The sequence below is a fragment of the Acomys russatus genome, chromosome 6 (genome assembly GCF_903995435.1).
Source record: "Acomys russatus chromosome 6, mAcoRus1.1, whole genome shotgun sequence".
Lineage (NCBI taxonomy): Eukaryota > Metazoa > Chordata > Mammalia > Rodentia > Muridae > Acomys > Acomys russatus.
This window is the reverse complement of record NC_067142.1, coordinates 14,366,836-14,390,341: the sequence shown is the minus strand read 5'-3', so window position 1 is coordinate 14,390,341 and position 23,506 is coordinate 14,366,836. Positions and strand designations below refer to the sequence as shown.

At 41.0% G+C, this 23,506-nt stretch overlaps 1 protein-coding gene across 1 annotated transcript; it reads left to right on the top strand.

The window, feature by feature from the left end:
* Positions 1-841: 841 nt before the first annotated feature.
* On the top strand, positions 842-23,231 carry LOC127190921 (UPF0235 protein C15orf40 homolog). The gene is made up of 3 exons (XM_051148189.1): positions 842-883; positions 3,339-3,444; positions 22,861-23,231. The coding sequence occupies exons 1-3, from the start codon at positions 842-844 to the stop codon at positions 23,229-23,231; spliced, it is 519 nt and encodes a 172-aa protein (XP_051004146.1).
* Positions 23,232-23,506: the final 275 nt, after the last annotated feature.

Below are 23,506 nucleotides of genomic sequence, written 5' to 3'. Positions count from 1 at the left end.
AGGACTGCCCCTTCAATCTCTATACTGATAGCACTTATGTCGCTTGCTCCATTCCTCTGTTAGAAACTGTGCCCTTTATTCAGCCAGATACTAATGCTTCCCCTCTCTTTGCTAAAATCCAACAAAGTATCCAACAAAGAACATGCCCCTTCTTTGTTGGACATATTTATGCCCATACTGGTCTGCCTGGACCTTTGGCCAAGGGCAATCATTTGGCCGATCTAGCCACCAGAGACACCTTCTTAATTCTGTTATCCCAAGAAAGGCACCCCCTTCAGATGGCCCAACAGGCTCATCAACTACACCACCTAAATGCTCAAACCCTGAGACAAATGTTTTCTCCTGCCTCACAGTTATGCCCCGGCCTTCCACCATTAAGACAGACAATGGGCCTGGCTATACTAGCTCCTCCTTTAAAAGCTTTTGCGCCCAATTACAAATTAAACATGTTACTGAAATTCCCTACAATCCTCAAGGACAAGGCATAGTAGAAAAAGCTCATCAAACCTTAAAAAATATGATTTTAAAACTCAAAAATTCTGGGGGAATATTATACCCCACCAATAATACTCATAAAATTTTATTAAATCATGCCTTATTTGTCCTTAATTTTTTAACCCTTGATAGTCAGGGAAAATATGCTGCTGATAGATTTTGGCATCCTTCAACCACCGATACTTATGCTCAAGTACTTTGGAAAGATCCATTGACCCATCAGTGGCATGGACCAGACTCAACAAAATGCTCGATGGCTTCCTGAAAGGCTAATCAAATTGGCTAACCCAACGACCTCCCCAGGGAAAGTCCCTGAGGAAGATCAATAGATGTGCTTTCTCATAGAATGTCCCTGCTCATCTTCTTCTTCGTTCTCCTGATCCCAGTGGTAAGTACTCCCCTCTCCCTCCCCCGCTATAATCCCTATGTGATATTCAATTACACATGGGTCATTGAAAACCAGGCTGGTGACATCGTTAATTCCAGTAGCCACCTGGAGGCTCAGCCCCATTGGCCGGTCCTCCAAGTAGACCTCTGCACACTGGCACTCGGGGCTAACTCCGACTGGGGTACTGAGGACATTTTTTGGCCCCCGTGTGAGTCTAAGGCTCCCGAACAGCCCAAAAGAGAAAAAGACTATGTCGGATGCCGCAATGATTTAGAATGAATACTACTCCATAAGGCTTTAAGAAGACAAGGGTACTGGGGACTAAATGGAGGCCTATATGTTTGCCCTGGCACCTCTCATTGTCCCCGGACCACTGATTACAAGTGCGGAGGCTTTAATGATTTCTTTTGTGCCTCCTGGGGATGTGAGACATCAGGAACCACTTATTGGAAGCCAACTTCCTCCTGGGATTATATCTCTGTCACTAGTTCTTGGATACACCCTGAAGTTAATAATCACTATTCGCCTGATGGCTTAAAAAAGCTTTGCAATAGCGCTCATTCCCCCACCCTCAGTTGGTGCAATCCCCTCTCCATCTCCTTCACCGCCCCAGGTAAACGTCAAACTTGGACTGGCAGGGGCTTTGAGTGGGGTCTACGCCTTTATAAAGTAGGTTATGACACGGGATTAACCTTTAAAATCAGGCTCTTAAAAGAAGTTCCCCCAAAAATGCTGCATCTGCAGGCCCCAATAATATGCTTCATAAGCCTGTAACAACCACCCCTAAGCCTCCTGCTCCTAAGCTACAGCCAACCCCTCATCCTTCTGCCACCCTCCACTCTTCTTTCCCTACCCTGTTCCAACCCACCATCCCTGTTGGTCCCCCTAGTACTGCAGAACTCATTATTGATCTCGCTAATGCCACTATCCAGACCCTTAAAAGTACTAACTCCTCCACTTACCCAGAATGTTGGATATGTTTCTCCCCCACCCCCCCTTACTATGAGGGCATCGCGCTCTTTTCCACCCCCTCTTTAACCAATGAGACATCTTCCTCCCTTTCCATATCCAAACCTGACAACTCCATTACAGTTCAATCTATTTCTGGTTTCAGCACCTGCCTTCTGGGCCCAAATATGCTTCCCCCGAGAGACCTATTGGAGGTTTGCAATCAGACTCTTGTATTAAATACCACCTCTAAATTTGCCTTAGCCCCTAATGGTACTTATTTTGCCTGCTCTTCAGGCCTGGCCTCTTTTCTCTTTACCCCTTTGTTTATCCAAAAGCGTGATTGGTGTGTGATGGTTCTCTTATTCCCTCGCTTCTCCATCCACAACCCTGAAGATTTCCTGAACTTTATAGATAAGGGCATCTCCATCCACCCCCAATCTAAAAGAGAGCCCATTATGACCCTCACCATAGCCACTATTTTGGGCCTTGGTGCAGTGTGGGTAGGTACAGGAATTGCCTCCCTGGTGACCTCCAAACAAAGTTTTGCCGAGCTCCAGACAATTATTGATAGAGATATTTCCAATATGAGAGATGGGATTCTAGAGATAAAAGATTTCCTTGATTCCCTTGCAGAGGTAGTTCTTCAAAACGGCAGAGGCCTTGATCTCCTTTTCCTCAAGGAGGGGGGGGCTCTGTGCTGCTCTTAAAGAGTAATGTTGTTTCTATGTAAGTAAAACAGGACTGGCACAAAAAAGCCTTGACAAAGTTTCCCAGGCCCTGGAGGAACGCCAGCGAGCCAGAGAGAAACAAGAATCCTGGTATCAGAATTGGTTTTCCTCCTCTCCCTGGGTCACTACCCTCTTGCCCAGCCTCCTGGGCCCCTTTGTGAGGATCCTCCTCCTCCTTTCTTTTGGGCCTTGGGCCTTCCATCGTTTAACCACCTTTGTTAAAAGCCAGGTTGACTTTGCTACCAAGAACATACAGGTCCATTACCACTGCCTCTCCTCAGAAGATCCTAAAAATAATGCCTCCAAAACAGAGACTTCAGGGGTCCCACAGCCTTCACCGCAGCCCTATGGACAGCCCCTACATTTCCAGGCATTACGCGATGCTGGATGGAGGGCTCGGCTTTGCCCTAGGCGTTTCTGGTAACCTCCTCAAACCCCCTTCCATCATCCTCGGTTTCTACCCCACAGCCTTTTTGCCCTAGAGGTCGGACCATTCCCCTCAGGCCTGGCGGATAGCCTTTAAGTCCTAAATAACTAACTTGCAATGAGTCTCTCTCCCTTTTCTCTCTGCGTGACCTTTGCACTCGACTGGTCCTAGTTGCCATTGCATGTCGTAAGGCAACCTATATCTGCGTGCACCCAGTGGCCATTGCACCCCGCGGGGAAAATTGCCCATTGCACGCGGGATAGCACTGAGTATCACCTCCAAGATGGTCCTCGATCGGTCGGTCTAGAGTCATGCTCCAGCCTTGATTGGGCCATTTCCTTTTCCTAAGCTCATTGCCCATACAACAAACTATAGAGAGCTGCGAGATGCTGCGCCCCGATGTGGCGCCAGTTTTCGCCTTCTGCCACCCCGACGGCGAGTGCTCTCGGGAATGTGTGAGACCTTATTTGGCAAAAGGTGGTGCTGGGGCCCTTAATAAAAAGGGAAGGGGGAGATGTTGGGAGCCAAGAGACCCCTGGCTGAGCCGGGCTCCAGCTGGCCTCAAGCCTACTGTTGAAAGAACTTATCAAACATTCTGCCTGGCCTTGAGAAAAGGAACATTCAGTGTACCATGACTTCTGACAAACCACAGACATTCTGCCTGGCCCTAAGAAAAGGAACATTCAGCGTACCGTGACTTCTGAGAGAAGCCACCTATTTCCTCCTTGTCTCCACACATTATCCCGGGGTTCTTACCCCAGAAGATTCTGTACTTTCCCACTGCATTCCTTCCTACCCCCACCCTTTCAGAAGCTTACTATAAATTTGGAGACCCCCTCACAATAAACGAGCCCTCGATAAGCAAAGTTTTTCCTGGGCTCATGTCTCTCTCTCCCACCCAATTCTTTATTCACAGGTCGCGACCCTCCTCGCCACTCCACGAATAACTGAACCTGCGGGTCGGGGACAATACATAAAGATCTGATCTCAAATTCACAGCACCCTCCCACATAGAAAGTCAGACTTGATTGTAGCCCACAGTTATGGGGTCAAAGACAGAAGGATGGTTTGAGATGGTTGGCCACCAAGTTAGCTCCCGGTTAAGGAAGAGAATATGTATCAAGGCCATAGGACAGAAAGTTAGAGAGCAAGCTTTTCAAGGTCTTCCTTTCACCACCATACTTGCACGGGTGTTTACAGCACACACATTGTATATTAAGCATATAAACCCATACAGTATACATCTGAGAGTCAGAAAAAAAAAATAAGATCACAGAGCAGTCCTTGCCTATCACTTAGCTAGAAGAAACAACAATTATCTTAATTACCTCTATTATGTCTACACTTATAAAGACATTAATAACAGTGATGAGGGCTTTAGTGTCACACTAATTACCTCTCAGAGGCCCTACTTCCAACACCCTCAATTGACAATGTATATGTACATACATGATATCCTAATGATTATATAAGATATAGATATCTGTCTGTCTGCCTGTCTGTGTGTGTGTGTCTAAGTTTTTCCATAGTGTATTATATTGGCCCCTAGTAAGAAGATATTTGTCCCCAAACTAAAAAAGTACAACAATTATAACTTAAGGTTTGTGATAACCTAAAGTCTAGAATTTTGTTATCTGTTCCTCACACAAACACACACTGTCTCATATATACATGCATGGGTATGTTGTCCTTGGTTGTTGCTTTAGTTTGTGTAGGCCCCTTTGGGTCCAGATCATCTTGCCTTAAAGGTCTCCATGTATGGCTCCTGATTCCTTCAGGGCCTTCCATGTGCCCCCCACTCTTCCATACCACCCTTAGCACTTTGCCAGGAGTCTGCCAGCCCATCCTAGAATCTTTCTGGATCCCATACGGGTGGTGTCTCTCACAGGACATCAATGTTGTGCTAATCATTCTATTTTATATATCATCTGTAGCCCTGCCAAGTTGCTATCAGGATCAGCTTTCACTATAGGAATTCTAAGTAAGTGCTAATTGTCCATATCACAAGAATAAGAATCACTTTGGAGTTGACTATCTGGGCACATCTCTCAGAGATTATATTTATTACATTATTTGATTTATGAAGACTTGCCTGGTGTTGTATTTGCAGTTGTTGTGCATTGTGAGTTTTGTGTGGGTGGTCTTGCCAGCCTTCTGGCAATGGTGTCCACAACCGCAATGTATTCGAGCCCTGAGGTGGGACAGTGTCCCAAGTGTATCCAGATACTCTAGAGCCCAGGAACCTCACAGCTCTGAGAGGAGGCCTCCACTACAAAGAGGGTGCAGCTCCCAGGTAAAGACTGCTTCTATACCCTGGGAAATTGAGGAGCCTTGGAACCTGAGGCCTGCTGCTTCTCTAGCTAATGCAGTTCCCGGGGAAGGATTGCCACTAAACCCAGAGAAAGTGAGAATTCTTGAAGCCTGAGCCTCCTCTTCCTCCTCCTCCTCCTCCTCCTCGTCTTCTTCTTCTTCTTTTTCTTCTTCTCCCTGTGAAAGAGTCATAGCAGGCAGTAAATCTGTTAAAAGAGAGTTTGTAGGAAGGATTGTAAGATTTGTCACAGGTGAAAGCAGTCTTAGCAGGCTTTGCCCTTGGACACACCACAGATACTTCCTGAGATTAGCCTTGAGATAGGCTGGTGGAGCCATCCTGGGCCTGGAATTCAGGAAGTGGACCTGGGGACTCCACATGGACTATTGTGTTTCAAATCATCCCTCGATGGGAGGAGGGTACATGCCCTTGCATGTGAGAGACAGGCAGGCAGAGAGGAGAGAGGAGGAACAGGTTCAGACAGGGCTTGAGCACATGTGGGTCAGGAAAAGGATCAGCAAACAAACTGGACCAGTGTGCAGGCCACAGAAACCTACGGACCAGACCTATGGAAGGGATACTCAAAATTTCACTCTTTTTTCCTCTTTAACCTTTTTTCCCTCTTGTGTAAGCATGTTGGGTTGTATAATAAAGTTTAATTGTTAAGAAACAGCCAACATGTGGCACATGTTGTGGTGCACAATGTGTTCCATAGTTTCTAATGGTATGAGGAATGATTCAGAATTCAAAGGTACAGAAATACTGTTTCAGGGTATCAATGAAGTCTCAACTACTGTTGAAAAACTCTTTCCTGTCTTATACTTAGAGAAAATTCTCTGTTTTTTCGTTGTTCTTTTATTGTATTTCATTCTTAGAAGGATTAGAAGAATGGCTAATAACATAGAAAAGCCAGAAGGGTCGGTAAATTCTTTCATTTTGAAAAAGACTGAAGATTTGACTGGACAGATAGAAAGACTGAGGAAAGAAAATGAAGGGATGGGAAAGCAAATAGAATTTTTGGTAAATGGGAGTAATGAAGGACAGAAAATAGAGAGACAAGAAAGCCAGAAAAAATCAGAAGAGTCAATAAACTCTATCCTTTTGGAAAGAATTACTGACTTGACTGAAAAAATGGGCAAAATGCAGAAAAAGGTGGAAAGACTGGAAAAGCAGAAGGCACCTTTGGTTAAAAAGGGTAGAGAAGGTCAGAAACCAGAGGAAAAGAAAGGCAGACAGACCAAAAGTTCTTTGGAGGAAAATGTCCCATGGAGAACTCCTCCAGAGTCAGCCATACACCTTCAGCTTTTCCACTCACTGTAAGACATGTGCCATTCAAAATGGTCCTGAGGATTATGACAAAATGGCCTGGCATCCTTTATATAGGATGGATTTAATACATTTTAAGGAATCTTTCATCAAATATGGTATGCACCCTGCCTTTTTTTAAACAAATGATAAGCAGCTGGGCCACACAAAATAGACTTGTTTCCCAAGATTGGAAAATTTTAGTTTCAGCAGCACAAGACTTGGCTATCATGGTGGTGAACAGAGGTTGTAAGAATAGAACAAGGAATAAATATTAATTGAGATCAATTGCTTGGTGAACGACAATATAGTAACTTAAGAGAACAAATTCAAGCTGAAGATAGAGTGTTTGAGCAAAGTTGTAATGCAGCCTTGGGAGCTTGGGAGCTGGTAGAGGAATCTGGGAAAACATCTATTACCTTTACTGAAGTATTCCAAGGACCTCTGGAATCCTTTACAGAATTTTTGCAGAGATTAGGATCTGCTATGGATAGAGTGTTGCCAGATTCTGACACCAAACAGGCATTAAAACATATCATGGCTTATGAGAATGTAAATACTGAATGTAAGAAGGTGCTTAGACCATTAAAGAAAAGAGGCCCTCCATTAGATGACTGGGTAAAGGAGACACTTAATATTTACTCTCAGGAATATCAAATTAATATGGTGGTGTAAGCTTTAGCCAGAGAGTCCAGATGTCATAATACTCTGTGCTTTAATTGTGGTAAAATTGGTCATGTGCAAAGAAACTGTAGAGATAGAAAGCACAATAACCTGGAAGAAAGCATAACTCATAGGAGAGAACAAGAAGGTTCTGGCCATGATGATAATGAGACGTTAAGACTTCCAAGGTACTGTAGTCGCTGTGGGAAAGGGAAAAATTGGTCTCTGATTTGTCAGTATGAGATGTGCAAGGCAATATCTTGCCAATGGGAAATGCCAGGAGGACAATGCCACTGGAATCCTTTGGCCAGTCCAGAAGTGACAACCCTGCAAGAAAATGGAAACTGAGTATTAGTGATATAATGCATGCTACTGAAGGCAGTGCAGCCTTGGATCTGGCTTCAAATATGTCTCTTACCCTATTTCTCCAGGGTGATTGTTAAAAATTAAATACTGATGTTTTCAGTCTGTTGACTTCAGACACAATAGGAATGGTTCTGGGAAGAAGTGGGCTGACTTCTTATGGTTTTATTGTGCATCCTGGTATTATAGATGGAGATTCTAAGGAGGAAATAAAAATCAGGGCATGTGTAAAGAATGAGATGAAAATCAATGCCAGAGATAGAATTGCTCAACTCCTACTGTTTCCTTATATTAAGGGTAAAGCCGCTCCAGTTGAAAAGACTGGTGCATTTGGAAACACAAGAACAGGTGTGTTCTAGCAAACAGTAACTAATGATCAGAGACCTAATTTAATTGTACAAATGAATGGTGTTAAATTAGAAGGCTTGGTGGACACTGGAGCCAATGTCTCAAACATGGGTTAAAAGTCTTGGAACCCAAATTGACCATATAAGAAGGTTTATACAAAAATTATAGGAATTGGTAAGCTATCTCAAATAAAACAAAACGTGTAGTGGTTTGAGTGTGTGGGACCAGAAGGGCAGACAGGGAGGCTGAAATCCTCTGTGGCTGACATTCCCACAAATCTAGGGGGATGCAGTCTTTTACAACAATGGGGTACTCAGATTAATATTCTTGCAATTACAGAGATAAACAATGTTGAAACTAGGAGTTAACTGGTAAGTGTTTCTGGGGAAGAGATTAATGTAAAGTGAGCTGGGTGACCACAAGCTATGTCCACTGTCCAAACTCAAAACTCTTCAGGTTTAGAGTGTCAAAATTTATAAGAGGGGCCACTTCTGAGATACCAACAGCCCTGACTCTAAAATAGATTTCAAACAGACCTGTATGGCAGGAGCAGTTGCTCTTAAAAAATGAAAAGATGCAGGTGCTTCACTGTTTAGTGAAAGAACAACTGAAGGCTCAACATATCAAAGAATCTTCCAGTCCCTGGAATTCCTCTGTGTTTGTGGTAAGAAAGAAATCAGGTGGATGGAGAATGATAATGGATTTGAGGGCCATAAAGAATGTAATTCAACCCAAGGGTTTGCTTCAACTTGGAATTCCTTTGCCTTCCTTGTTACCTAGGTCTTGAAATATAATTACAATTGATTTAAAAGATTGTTTTTTTCACAATACTTCTGCATGAGAAGGACAGGGAAAGGTGTGCTTTCTCAGTACCTACTCTGAACATTAATCCTCCAACGAAGAGATATCATTGAAGCTACTTCCACAGGGAATGTTGAATAGACCAACCTTATGTCAATATTTTGTGCAACAACCTTTAGAAATAATCCTCAGTGTATCATATACGATTACATGGATGATATTCTGCTAGCTGATTCTGATCCTAGTGTTTTTGAAAAAATATTTCAGGAAGCACAAAAAATTATGCCATTCTGGAGATTATAGAGTGCTGTGAAAAAAACATAAAGAGGAGATTCAATTACCTATTTAGATTATAAAATAACTGAGCAAAAATTTGACTACAAAAGGTACAGATCAGTAGAGATCAACTGCAAACTCTTAATGACTTTCAAAAATTATTGGGAGATATTAACTGGTTAAGGCTTACAATCAGGTTAGCTACCTATGAGTTAAGTAACTTGTTTCAAACATTACAACAGGATTCAGATTTAAACAGCTGAATGTGCTAACCGCTGAAGCAGAAAAGGAGTTAATTCTGGTGGAGCAAAAACTTCAAAAAAGCATATATGGATAGAATTGATCCTGAATTTGATTGGACTTTGGTTATTTTGCCTTCAAAACGTTCTCCTACTGGGCTTAAAGAAAATTTCTGAATTGAACAAAAGGAAGAATAAGGTTGCACCAACTGACAGGGATGGACCCGGCAAAAATTGTAGTGCCTCTTACTGATTCTGAGATTATGTCATTATGGGTTATTAATGAAGATTGGCAAAAAAGCTTGTAGTAACTATTTGGGAGACATTAGCAATAGATACCCGAAAAGCAAACATATACAGTTTATAAAAAGAACTAATTGGATCCTTCCAAGTATTGTAAAGAGGTCACCAATCTCAGGGGCACCCACCTTTTTCATTGTTGGAAATAAATCAGGTATGGCTGGTTATAAGTCTGATAAAATGACTAAGGTGATTAAAAGCCCATTTAAATCAGTTCAAAAATCAGAATTATATGCAATCCTTATGGTATTGTTAGATTTTCCTGAATCTCTTAATATAATTAATTCCTCTCAATATGCTTAAAGAGTTGTTTTGTATGTAGAAACTGCTGACTTTACTCTTGATAACTCAAACTTGACTACAATATTTACAGAACTGCAACAGGTCATCAGAAGCAGAAATCATCCCTTGTATATTACTCATATTCGATCCTATACAAGTTTACCAGGTACATTGGCACAAGGAGATGAAGACATCGAAAAATTATTGATAGTTAATGTATTTGAAGCCTCAAAATTTTATGAAAAACATCATGTCAATGTTAAGGGTTGAAGAAAAGATTCTCTATCACTTGGTAACAAGCCAGAGAAATAATTAATAAGTGTTCTACATGTTCCTTATATAGTCAAATACCATTACCTGCTGGAATTAACCCTAGAGGTAACAAAAGGAATGGAATTTGGCAGATGGATGTGTTTCATTTTGCAGAATTTGGAAAAATAAGGTATGTGCATCAGACCATCAATACATATTGAGGTTTTCAATGGGCAACTGCCTTAAGTTCTGAAAGGGCTGACTGTGTGATTACTCATTTACTGGAAATAATGGCATATATGGGAATACCTGCACAAATTAAGACTGACAATGCTCCTGCATGTGTGTCTTAAGATGAAAAAATTGTTTATGTATTATAATATAAAACATGTTACTGATATACCTCACAACCCCACAGAACAAGCAGTTGTGGAAAGAGCTAATCATACCCTAAGAGAAATGCTTATTAAACAAAAGGGAAGGGTAAAGACACCCAGGGACTAATTAAATAATGCTTTGTTGACATTAAATTTTCTTAATGTTAATGATGAAGGGACATTGGGTTATAGAAAAGACTGAGGAGCTGGGACAACCAATATTCTACAAAAATTTGTTGAGTATGAAATGGAAACCTGAAATAGTTTTGAGATGGGGTCATGGGTATGCATATGTTTGAACAGAGAGTGAAAAAATATGGCTATCAACAAAACTTATAAAGATTAGATCTGACTGTATAGCAAGTGAATCTTAAGAGCTACCTGATTCTTACAACTTGACATTGTTTCATACAGCTTGGAGAACTAATGCTCTCTTCTGGCCTGTTGGTGTACATGCAGGCACAGCCCTGTATTATTTGCAAAAAGAAAAAAGGACAACACTGAAGATGAAGCAGGCAGCCTGGGTGATTTAACACCAAAAGAATGCCTCTGGCACTGCAAGCAAGGTGCCTCAACTGTTGTTTCCTTGAAAAATTATACATGTACTAACGTACCTATACTAATGATTTTAAAAGTTTGCTTACTTTTACAGGAAAAAAAAAGAAAGAATGAAAAGAAAAGAAAAGAAAAAAGAAAAACAGGACAATGATGAAGATCGAATTTCTGCCTCTGGTGTTACTGTTTCCTCCAAAAATTGCATGCATATTAACAATAAAACTGCCAGCTAAATTGATCCCAAAATGACTGGACAAAAACAGATACAGCTAGCTTTCCAGTGCTTGGCCAATATATTATTTTTCCAGGGCACACAAAAAATATTTTTCTCCTAAACAACATAAAGTAAATGAGCCTTGAGGGACATTATTCAACAATCACGAAACATTCTCTGAAGACTATAAGCTCATAACATAATGAGAAATTCACATAGTCCAACTTCAAAACACCCTACAGTTATCCTCACATACTAATATAACTTCACATATCCTTGAGCTGCCACTGTACCATCAAAAATCATGCCACACATCTTGAAATCTCTTCAAAACTACCTTCTTTTGTCTTATTGCTTTGACCAACCACACATTTTTAGTATCATTGACAATTTATTTCAATAAATAATAGTAAGGAGTAAAAAGCAATTACCAACATCAGACTAAAGAAAATATAAGAAACATATAACAAATGATAAACAAAATATTACTCTTTTTCTATTACTATAAAGAGATATAATGACAAAGATGACTTATAGAAAAAAGGATTTATTGTAGATTACAGTTTTAATTACAGTCAATTACCATGCTGATAGGGAGCACGTCAGCAGTCAGCCAGGCATAACACTAGAGCAGTAGCTGAGAGTTCATATTTAGTCTACAAGTAGTAGGCAAATAGAGGAATAATTATGGATGGGGTGGGGTTTTTAAACTTCAAAGCCAATCTTCATTGAAACAATTTCTCGAAAAAAGGCCATTTCTCCAATTTCTTTCCAAACCATTCCACAAATCATTCAAATATATGAGCTTATGCAGCCATTCTCATTCAGATAGCCACAGTCATGTCATCACAAGTTCAAGTAGTTCTTTTTCACTCTGGACATGGAAGAGAGACTGACTGGATAAGAGTATAACCTGAGATGAAAATTCAACAAATGTATAAAGTATACTCAGGAACTCCTTCCCTCATAAGCTTCAATTCTGCTGTTAGCAGAGAAGGTATATGCACTTCAAAATGTTTCACTCATGTATTTGTTTATATAATAATTTTCATTTTGTATGGGCACTGAAAAAAATAACACTTTGTATCTTATCTTAAGATATTTTTGGGGAGGATCCAAGATGGCAGCGAGCAGTGTGGACCGCGTTTGGAGGCTCCAGTGAACAATTCAGGGAATTGCACAGATTTCTGAGCCAGGAACACAGAGGTCTGAACATCACGGCAGCGTGAGTGCTCCACGGTTCGGAGGGACCAGGGTACGGAGGACCTGCGTGCCCCTGCACACAGGAGGAGCGTGGATTTTCTCTGACGGGAGCGGCAGCGGCAGAGGCAGCAGCACCAGCGGCACCAGCAGCAGTGGCTGAAGTTTGCAGCTCATAGCCTTCCGGTGGAGGCGATTGGTGTGGTGGCTGGTGGGAGTTGCTGCGGGAGAGGGGACTCGGGGCAGGATTTGGGTCGCGTGGAGCCTTCGGACCCAGCCTGGACTCGGCGGACAGTTCGGCCTCAGAGTCCCGGGTACTGGCCCAGCCCAGCAAGCAATTCTGCCCAAGGCACTAACTCAGCTTTGGCCACAGCTCCCCTGCTGTGGCACAGGCTTAGTTGAGTGTGCAGCTCCACACTAGGCAGCACCTCAGCTCAGTGGCAGCTCCCCTGCAGTGACACAGTCTGGGCGGAGCACTTGGTTCCAAAACAGGCGCTAACTCAGACCAGCCGCAATTCTCCTGCTGTGGCGCAGGCTTTAGCCAAGCACTCAGTTCCACCCTAGGCGCCACCTCAGCTCAGCGGCAGCTCCCCTGCAGTGACACAGTCTGGGTGGAGCACTTGGCACTAACTCAGAGCTGCCACAGCTCTCCTGCTGTGGCGCAGGCTAGACAGAGTGCTCGGTTCCACCAGCTCTAAGACTCTGGTTGGACACAGTGTGCAGGTTGAATCCAGAATTCCTGGCTGAGATTGGTGGTCAGTTCAGGCCCTGAGTCAATAACTGACCACAGCACGCACTTTGGGCCAAAAGGCCCTAGCGGACTTGGTGCGTAGTCCCAGCCAAAAAATTCTGACTCGACCCTGTGTGTATTTTGGGCCCAGAATCCCTAGCTGAGCTTGGCAGACGGTTCAGGCCCTGAGAATCTAGCTGAGTTCAGCCCGTGGTTCAGGCCCAGTGTTCCAGGCTGGACTTGGCAGGAAACACAGAAGGCTGTGGATACGTTGGCCTGGCCCAACGCTCAGTCAGAGACCCAGAACAATTGCAGGATCCACAGCACAGGGGGGCTGAAGATCACTGGTTGTGAGAGACCAGAACAACAGGGCTAACCTCCTAACATCCACACCAGTGAAGCTTTGAGCTTGCAGCCTAGGGGAAATCGTGAGAAAACAGTGAATCTAGCGTCAGACACCCTCCATCCAACTCTGGAAGCTACCCAACAAAAACAAAGACGGCAAGATGTCTAAAGGACAACGAAAAAGCATATGCAAAAAACCCGAAAACAACATGGCGTCTCCAGTTTCCAGCTATCCCAAAGAAAACAACCCAGAGAACTCAAATACAATGGAAATACAAGAAAATGACCTCAAATCCTTAGTAATGAGGATGATAATGGAGGAAATAAAATTCGTAACCAAATGCAGGAAGACGCAGACAAACAGGTGAGAGACATAAAAGAAGCACATAGAGTGGAACTGGAAAAATTGCAGGAAAATGCAAACAACCAGATGAAAGAAATAAATAAAATGGTTCAAGCTCTGAAGACCTATAAAGAGGCAATGGAAGAACCTCAGGAATATACAAATAATCAGATGAAAGAAACCAAAAAATCAGTTCAAGATCTGAAAATAAAAATGGATTCAATGATAAACACACAGACAGAAGAAAAACGAGAATGGGAGACCTCAGAGAAGAAGGCAAGCAACACAGAGGTAAGCTTTTCTAACAGAATCCAAGAGATGGAAGAACGAATCTCAGGTCTAGAAGATACAATCACAAATATTGAATAAACCATTAAAGAAAATGCCAAATCTGGAAAACTCCTGACACAAAACATCCAAGAAATTAAGGACACAATGAAAAGAAGAAATCTGAGGATAATAGGTATTGAAGAAAGAGAAGACATCAGACTCCAGGACCCATAAACTATTCTCAACAAAATCATAGAAGAAAATTTCCCCAATCTAAAGAAAGAAATGCCTATAAACATACAACAGGCCTACAGAACAGCAAATAGAATTGACCAGAAAAGAAAAACTGCCCGCCACATACTAATCAAAACACAAAACTTGCAGAACACAGAAAAAATATTAAAAGCTGCAAGGGAAAAGGGCCAAATAATATTTAATGGTAAACCTATCAGAATTACACCCGACTTCTCAGCAGAGACCATAAAAGCCAGAAAAGCCTGGACAGAGATCCTGCAAACCCTAAGAGACCACAGATGCAAGCCCAAACTACTTTACCCAGCAAAATTATCAATAACCATTGATGGAGAAAACAAAATATTCCATGACAAAAACAAATTCAAACAGTACCTATCCACATACCCAGCTTCACAGAAGGTACTAGAAGGAAAACTCCATCCCAAAGGGTCAAGCTACAACCAAAACTACCCAGGAAATAGATAACTATCCCATGGCAAAAACACAAACGCTCGACTGGAAACAACATCAAAATTAAGACTCTTAACAGTCACTGGTCATTAATATCTCTCAACATCAATGGCCTCAATTCTCCAATAAAAAGACACAGACTAACTGAATGGGTACATAAACAAGATCCAACATTCCTCTGCATCCAAGAAACACATCTCACCCATAATGAAAGGCATTACCTCAGGGTAAAAGGTTGGAAAAATATATTACAAGCAAATTGTCACAAGAAGCAAGCAGGTGTAGCCATTTTAGTATCGAACAAAATAGACTTTCAACCAAAATTAATCAAAAGGGATAAGGAAAGACACTTCATACTCATCAAAGGTAAAGTCAACCAAGATGACATCACAATTCTGAACATCTATGCTCCCAATACAAGGGCACCCACATTTGTAAAAGATCTCCTAAAAAAGCTTAAACCACACATCGATCCCCACACAATAATAGTGGGAGATTCAACACCCCACTCTCACTGAAGGATAAGTCATTGAAACAGAAACTAAGCCGAGAAATAACATCATTAACCAATGCCATAGGTCAAATGGATCAAACAGATATCTATAGAACCTTTTACCCAAACAAGAAAGAATACACCTTCTTCTCTGCACCCCATGGAAACTTCTCTAAAATTGATCACATCGTAGGTCACAAAGCAAGCCTCAATAGATACAAGAGGATTGAAATAATACCTTGTATCCTATCATATCACCATGCTCTTAGGCTGCAATTCAACAACAACAGAAATAACAAAAACCTACACGTATGTGGAAACTAAACAACTCTCTGCTAAATGACACCTGGGTCAGGGAAGAAATAAAGAAAGAAATCAAGGAGTTTCTGAAATTCAATGAAAATGAAGAAACAACATACCCAAATTTGTGGGATACATTGAAAGCAGTGCTAAGAGGAAAATTCATAGCACTAAGTGCCTTTAAAAAGAAATTGGAAACATCGCACATAAGCATCTTAACAACACAACTGGAAGCCCTAGAAAAAAAAGAAGCAGAAACACCCAAGAGGAGTAGACGCCTGGAAACAATCAAACTCAGGGCTGAAATTAACAAATTAGAAACTAAGAAAACAGTCCAAAGAATCAACAAAACCAAAAGCTGGTTCTTTGAGAAAATCAACAAGACTGACAGACCTATAGCCAAACTAACTAAAAGGCAGAGAGACAGTATTGAAATCAACAAAATCAGAAATGAAAAGGGAGACATAACAACAGGCACTGAAGAAATTCAAAGAATCATAAGATCCTACTTTGAAGGCATATACTCCACAAAATTTGAAAATCTAAGGGAAATGGATGATTTTCTTGATCAATTTCACTTGCCAAAGTTGAATGAAGAACAGATAAACAAGCTAAATAGTCCCATTTCCCCTACAGAATTAGAAGCAATCATCGATGGTCTCCCAACCAAAAAAAGCCCAGGGCCAGATGGTTTCAGTGCAGAATTCTACCAGACCTTCAAGGGTGAGCTAATACTGATACTCTTCAAGCTACTCCAAAAGATAGAAATGGATGGAACATTACCAAATTCATTCTATGAGGCCATAGTCTCATTGATACTTAAACATCACAAAGACTCAACAAAGAAAGAGAATTTCAGACCAATTTCTCTTATGAACATAGATGCAAAAATACTAAATAAAATACTTGCAAAACGAATACAGGAACACATCAAAGATATCATTCATCATGACCAAGTAGGCTTCATTCTAGGCATGCAGGGATGGTTTAATATAAGGAAATCCATCAATGTAATCCACCATATAAACAAACTGAAAATAAAAAACCACATGATCATCTCCTTGGATGCAGAGAAAGCATTTGATAAAATTCAACACCCATTCATGTTTAAAGTTTTAGAGAGATCGGGGATACAAGGCACTTTCCTCAACACAATAAAGGCTATATTCAGCAAGGCAATAGAAAAAATCAAAGTAAATGGTGAGATACTCAAGGAAATTCCTCTAAAATCGGGAACAAGGCAAGGCTGCCCACTCTCTCCATATCTCTTCAATATAGTACTCTAAGTTCTACCCAGAGCAATAAGACAACAAAAGGAGACCAAGGGTATCCAAATGGGAAAGGAGGAAGTCAAATTATTCCTCTTTGCAGGTGATATGATAGTGTACATAAGTGACCCTCAAAATTCCACCAGAGAACTCCTAAATCTGATAAACACCTTCAGCAAATTGGCTGGATACAAATTAACTCAAAAAAGTCTGTAGCCTTCCTATACACAAATGACAAGCTTGCAGAGGAAGAAATTAGGAAAACCACACCCTTCACATTAGCCACAAGCAATATAAAATATCTAGGAGTTACCCTAACTAAGCAAGTGAAGGACTTGTATGAAAAAAATTTCAAAACTCTGAAGAAAGAGATTGAAGATGACCTGAGAAGATGGCATAATCTTCCTTGCTCATGGATCGGGAGAATTGACATAGTAAAAATGGCCATCCTACCAAAAGCAATCTACAGATTCAATGCAATCCCTATCAAAATACCTACACAATTTTTTAAAGACATTGAAAGTTCAATTCTGAACTTCATATGGAAAAACAAAAAACCCAGAATAGCTAAAACAATCTTGTACAATAAAAGGTGCTGCAGAGGAATCTCCATACCTGATCTCAAACTGTACTATAAAGTAATAGTAATTAAAACAGCATGGTACTGGCACAGCAACAGGCTGGTTGATCAGTGGAATCAAATCGAAGACCCAGAGATGAATCCACACACATATGGTTACTTGATTTTTGACAAAGAAGCCAAATCCATTCAATGGAAAAAAGATAGCATCTTCAACAAATGGTGCTGGTCTAACTGGAGGTCTAGGTGTAAAAAAATGAAACTGGACCCATATTGGTCACCTTGCACAAAACTCAAATCCAAGTGGATTAAAGACCTCAACATAAAACCAGAGACACTAAGCCACTCAGAGGAAAAAGTGGGAAAGAGCCTGGAACATATTGGCACAGGAGACAACTTCCTGAACAGAACACCAACGGCCCAGGTCTTAATGTCAACCATTAATAAATGGGACCTCATGAGGCTGAGAAGCTTCTGTAAGGCAGGAGACACTGTCAAGAGAACAAAGCGACAGCCTACAGACTGGGAAAAAATCTTCACCAACCCTACATCTGACAAAGGTCTAATATCCAAAATATATAAAGAACTCAAGAAATTAAACACCACCAAACCGAATAACCCAATTGAGAAATGGGGCTTGGAACTAAACAGAGAATTCTCAACAGAGGAGTATCAAATGTCTGAGAAACATTTAAAGAAATGCTCAACCTCCTTAGTCATCAGGGAAATGCAAATCAAAACAACTCTGAGATTCCATCTTACACCCATCAGAATGGCTAAGGTCAAAAACTCAAGCGACACCACATGCTGGCGAGGATGTGGGGAGAGAGGAACACTCCTTCATTGCTGGAGGGAATGCAAACTAGTACAACCACTTTGGTAATCTATCTGGTGCTATCTCAGAAAAATGGAAATAGGGCTTCCTCAAGACCCAGCAATTCCACTCCTTGGAATATACCCAGAAGATGCTCCAGCACACAACAAGAAAATTTGCTCAACCATGTTCATAGCAGCCTTATTCATAATAGCCAGAACATGGAAGCAGCCTAAGTGACCCTCAGTAGAAGAGTGGATAAGAAACTGTGGTACATATACACTATGGAATACTACTCAGCTATTAAAAACAAGGAATTCCGGAAATTTGTCGATAAATGGATTGAGCTAGAAATGATCATAATGAGTGAGTTAACCCATAAGCAGAAAGAATCAAATGGTATATACTCACTTATATCTGTATACTAGCCCAAGGGGCATGTCCCACGAAAGCCTTCACTTACCAGGAAACTGGGAAAGAGGGGAAGGCATCCTATTGGGACTCTAAATGATAGACGCATGGGAGAATAGCAAAATAAAAGGATACAGAGGGTCCTAGAAATCTACAAGTAACAATATGATAGGCAGATTTGGGCCCAGGGGTCCCGCTCAAACTAAGGCACCAGCCAAGGACAATACAGGAGGTAAACTTTAAACCCCTCCCCAGATGTAGCCAATGGTCAGAATATTCTCCACAGTTGAGTGGAGAGTGGGATATGACTTTCTCACGTACTATGGTGCCTCACATTTGACCATGTCCCCTGGAGGGGGAGACCTGGTGGCACTCAGAGGAAGGACAGCAGGTAGCCAAGAAGAGACCTGATACCGTACGAGAAAATATAGGGGGAGGTAATCCCCCTCAGGAACAGTCATAGGGGAGGGGAATAATGGGAAAATGGGGGGGGGAGGAATGGGAGGATACAAGGGATGGGATAAACATTGAGATGTAACAAGAATAAATTAATAAAAAAAATAAAAAATAAATAAGTTAAAAAAAAACAAAAAAAAGATATTTTTTTTGAAAATAAGTGGCTGTACAGCATAAAATAGGTGAAAGTACAAGCTGACCTTGACCTAGACATATATGTGTGTGTATATATATATATATATATTATAAATACACATCTTACCATTTATATATGAATGAATATTTTATCTGAGTTCTTTCTAATGGTCTCTCTTCACAGTAGAAAAACAGTGACATCTTTCTCATTTTTCTGAAATACAAACCTATCAAGACCATTAGCAGTCATTGCTTCTATGAATTAACACCACCCCTTTAATCTCTGGCAATAAAAATGTACACTATTAAATATCCCCTCTCATCCAAAAGGCTTTAGGTACAGAATATTAATGCTAAAATGTCTCTACACATGTCAAATACATTTGCTGTGCTCAGAGAAGTTCAAAATTACAGGGAACTCTTGATCACATCAGTGTCCTCAGGTCTCACAATCACTTACTGAATGTTTCAATGTGGCTTTGTGTGGGCCTGCCTTGTGTTGGGGGAATGGGGGAGGGAGAGAGAAAGAGACAGAGATAGAAATGTGTGCAATGTCTATACAGCTGTGCACCAATAATTAAGCAGGGGACCCAAAAGGTTATTGTGTAGTTGTGTGTCCTAGTGTACTGTTCTGTGGCTCTCTACCTGATTCTCTTGAGACTGGCTCACTTAGTTAACTTGGAGTTATCCTAGCAATCCTTTTTATCTTTTCCACCCAACACTGTGGTTACAGACATGTAGGCAGCCACTCCAAGATTTTTTGAGGATACTGGAGGTTTAAACTCATACCCTCATTCTTTTAAAGTGATCATACCAACTGAACCACCACTCTTTCCTCATCACTGTACCTATCCTGGCTCAGCTCTGAGGGAAAGTTTTTCTAACTTCCTCTAAGCCCATGCTGACACTTTCTGATTTTTGTACTTACTACCTGTTACTGAGAGATGTTCTAGAATACAGTATCTGTATAATCCTTATACTTGGATGCCCAATACTGCTGTGGTGTCAAGGAGTTCATTAGTAGCCTCCAAACTCTGTGAAACAAAATAGAATTCTTGGATTGGTTAACTAGGCAAATGAGTAAATGGAAAACAAATGCAAAGATATTTACATTTCTTGGAAAAATAACATCACACACTGTAACTCGGCATTAGCAACATTCAGTTGCTTAGATAAACCAGACATTTTGTACTTACTTTTAGTACCCCATGGAAGTAGATTCAATGACATTTGATCATAGTGCAGATGGTTTTTCCACTTCAGAGAATTTGTACATGTCTCTCCCCTTTAAGGAGAGTATGTTTTTTTTTCTCAGTGTTGCTAAGGCTCATGGTTCCTCTCAGATCATATGGATCTTTTGATTTTCTTTGTTTAAGTATCTTTTCATACTGTTATGAATCTTTATATGCAACATTAATGACTACTATGTCACAACAAAAATTAATGATTTTCTTGTTTATTCTTCATTAAATTCTTTGGCTCCACAACTTATTGAGTAAAAATAATACAATTTGATTAAAATAAGATTCTTGGGCCAGAGAGATGGCCAGTGTGAAAACTGCTTACAATGCAAGTATGATGGTCTGAATTTAAAATTTTCCAGAGCTCATATAGATGCTGGTAATTATGGAAGCCTGCCTGTTTCCATATCTTATAGAAGACAGAGACAGAAGATCCCCCAGGGCAAGCTGGTTAGAAAGACTTTGAAAAATTGGTGGATTCTCAGAAGTTGTAGACTTTGCCTCAATGTATATAGTGGAGGGCAATCAAGGAAAACACACACCCTTAAGCCAGCACAACATGTGAATACATTTTCATGTTATGAATCTTTGGATTCTCTGACTCTTCATTAAACATCTTCCTGCATTGTTACCAATAGATAACAGACATATACAACTCTAATGCCTATTATACAATCCATGTTTTCGTCTTTGTTGTACTACTATAAACAAAATGCATACATATGTTAACAGAGTCTACATAGTGACATAGACTCTAAAATTAGTTCCACAGTATGTGTGAAAGTCAGACCCCACTCTCCACTCAACTGTGGAGAATGTTCTGTCCATTGGCTAGATCTGAGGAGGGGTTTGAAGTTTATGGCCTGTATTGTCCTCGGCTGGTGCCATAGTTTGAGCGGGACCCCTGGGCCCAAATCTGCCTATCATAATTTTCTTCTTGTAGGCTTCTGGATCCTTTGGATCCTTCAACTTTGCCATTCTCCCATGCTTCTCTGGGAGGAAGTCACCCTCAGTCACAGTCATAGGGGAAGGGAAAAAGGGGGAAATGGGAGGGAGGGAGGAATGGGAGGATATAAGTGAGGGGATAAGCATTGAGATGTAATATGAATAAATTAATAAAAAATAAATAGATATGTATTACTAAATCAAAACTAAAATAAAATTAAGTAAAATTAGTTCCACAGTTTTATCTCACCTCCTGCCAGTTTTTATTATTTCCATTAAATTTGAGTCTATAGTTTGGGAGATTAGAAGTAAGTCACTTATATAGTGTATAACATTACTTAAACTTTTTAGAACACACTACAGTTTCAGATCCAAGACAGAAAATTGATAAACGTTTTATTAATTCTTTGAGCTTCATATCATGTACCCCAGTATCATTCTTCACTGTATCCACTCATATTCACTCTTTGCCCTTTCAACCTCCTCTATAAAACATGCACACACACACACATGCACACACACATACACACATACACACACACACACACAGAGAGAAAGAAAGAGAGAGAGAGAGAGAGAGAGAGAGAGAGAGAGAGAGAGAGAGAGAGAGAGAGAGAGAGAGAGAGAGAGAGAGAGAGAGAGAGAGAGAGAGAGAGAGAACATCTCATCATGGAAGATATTGTAGTGTGTGTGTCCCACTATCCACACATCTTCACTGCAAATGTGCATTGCAATTAGTTACATGTCTGGTTTGAGATCTATGACTTCTGTTACACCATCAATATTGAATTCTTACTGGCCCACCTGCTGTTTATCCTGAGTTTTCTTTTTACCCTGTGTAATGGAGATCCTACGTCACTGCATTAGCAGGACTAACCCTTTCACTCAGCTGAGCTGTTCACAAATACTGTAGATTTGGGGGAGGACCAACAAAGAGCCCTGGATCTGGGCTTTGGTGGTTTCTTAAATAGTCAGTGCACCATTTCTTTCTTACCTGCACCAACAGGGAAAGTTCTTAAGCTCTGCCCCAGCTAGGCAACACAATGCCACCATTAGCAGGAGGCTGGGTCACCTATTCTGTTCTCATGCCCTCATGGTTGGCTTACCTTGACCTACACTTCCAAAGCCAGCTGAGCTGTGTTACTCAGGCTAGCTACAGGGATTGTCCTTTGCTAGAGAGAGTGAGGAGCAAGACTAGCTATCCTGTTATCATGCCATCTTCAAGAAGTTTTTTTTAAGGGTGGATGATAACCCTCACTCTTCTGATACAATACAAACATAGTGCCTACAGTGTGAGGATGCTTCTACTTAGTTTGTTACACCTCTTTGGCCCCTGTTAGACTCCTGTCTAGTTTCAAAAAGCCTGAAAAAGGGTAAAAACCAATCTAAAGAAACAGAGACATCAGTTCCTCCTGCAGAGCCTGTGGCAACTGATCCTAAAGATTTAGTCACTATAGCCATCCATGCTGATCCCAGGTCCAAACAGAATGCTGTGACAGTTATGACCACTAAGGCTGTTGGTGTGGTGGTAGGAGCACCTCCTTCTAAGGGAGATGTAAATGGAAAACTTCGTAGTTATCTTTCCAGGGTCTTAGAACTCAGGAACAGTGATGAGGTTCTGGATAAGTGTGGTAAGTCTTTGGAAAAGATGGTTAAGTTATTGGCCTCTGGCTCCAGAAGAGGTCTTGGAAAAGCTGAAAACAGAAACTTGAAAAAGAAATAAAGGTGAGAAATGCTATGTACATCCTTTAGTGGCTTAAATAACAATACAGGACACAGTATAGAAAAACATGCATAAGTGCCCAAACTTGGAGCATGTCACATACATACATAAAAATCAGAATGAAATAAAAGTAGTAAATTTTAGTCTATACATCAAACACAGGCTCTAAATTCCTCACTGTCTGAGCTGGAGAGATAGCTCTGTGCTTCAGAGTACTTTCTGTTCATCCAGGGGATTGTACTCACTTCCCAGCACTCACATTTGAGGGCTCACAG

Bases quoted from the DNA above. Each gene is read 5' to 3' on its own strand.
- LOC127190921 (XM_051148189.1), top strand. From the start codon at position 842: ATGTCCCTGCTCATCTTCTTCTTCGTTCTCCTGATCCCAGTG. The intron at 884-3,338 runs GTAAGTACTCCC...CCTTTTCCTAAG, and splicing joins TCGTTCTCCTGATCCCAGTG to CTCATTGCCCATACAACAAA. The intron at 3,445-22,860 runs GTGAGACCTTAT...ACTCCTGTCTAG, and splicing joins GCGAGTGCTCTCGGGAATGT to TTTCAAAAAGCCTGAAAAAG.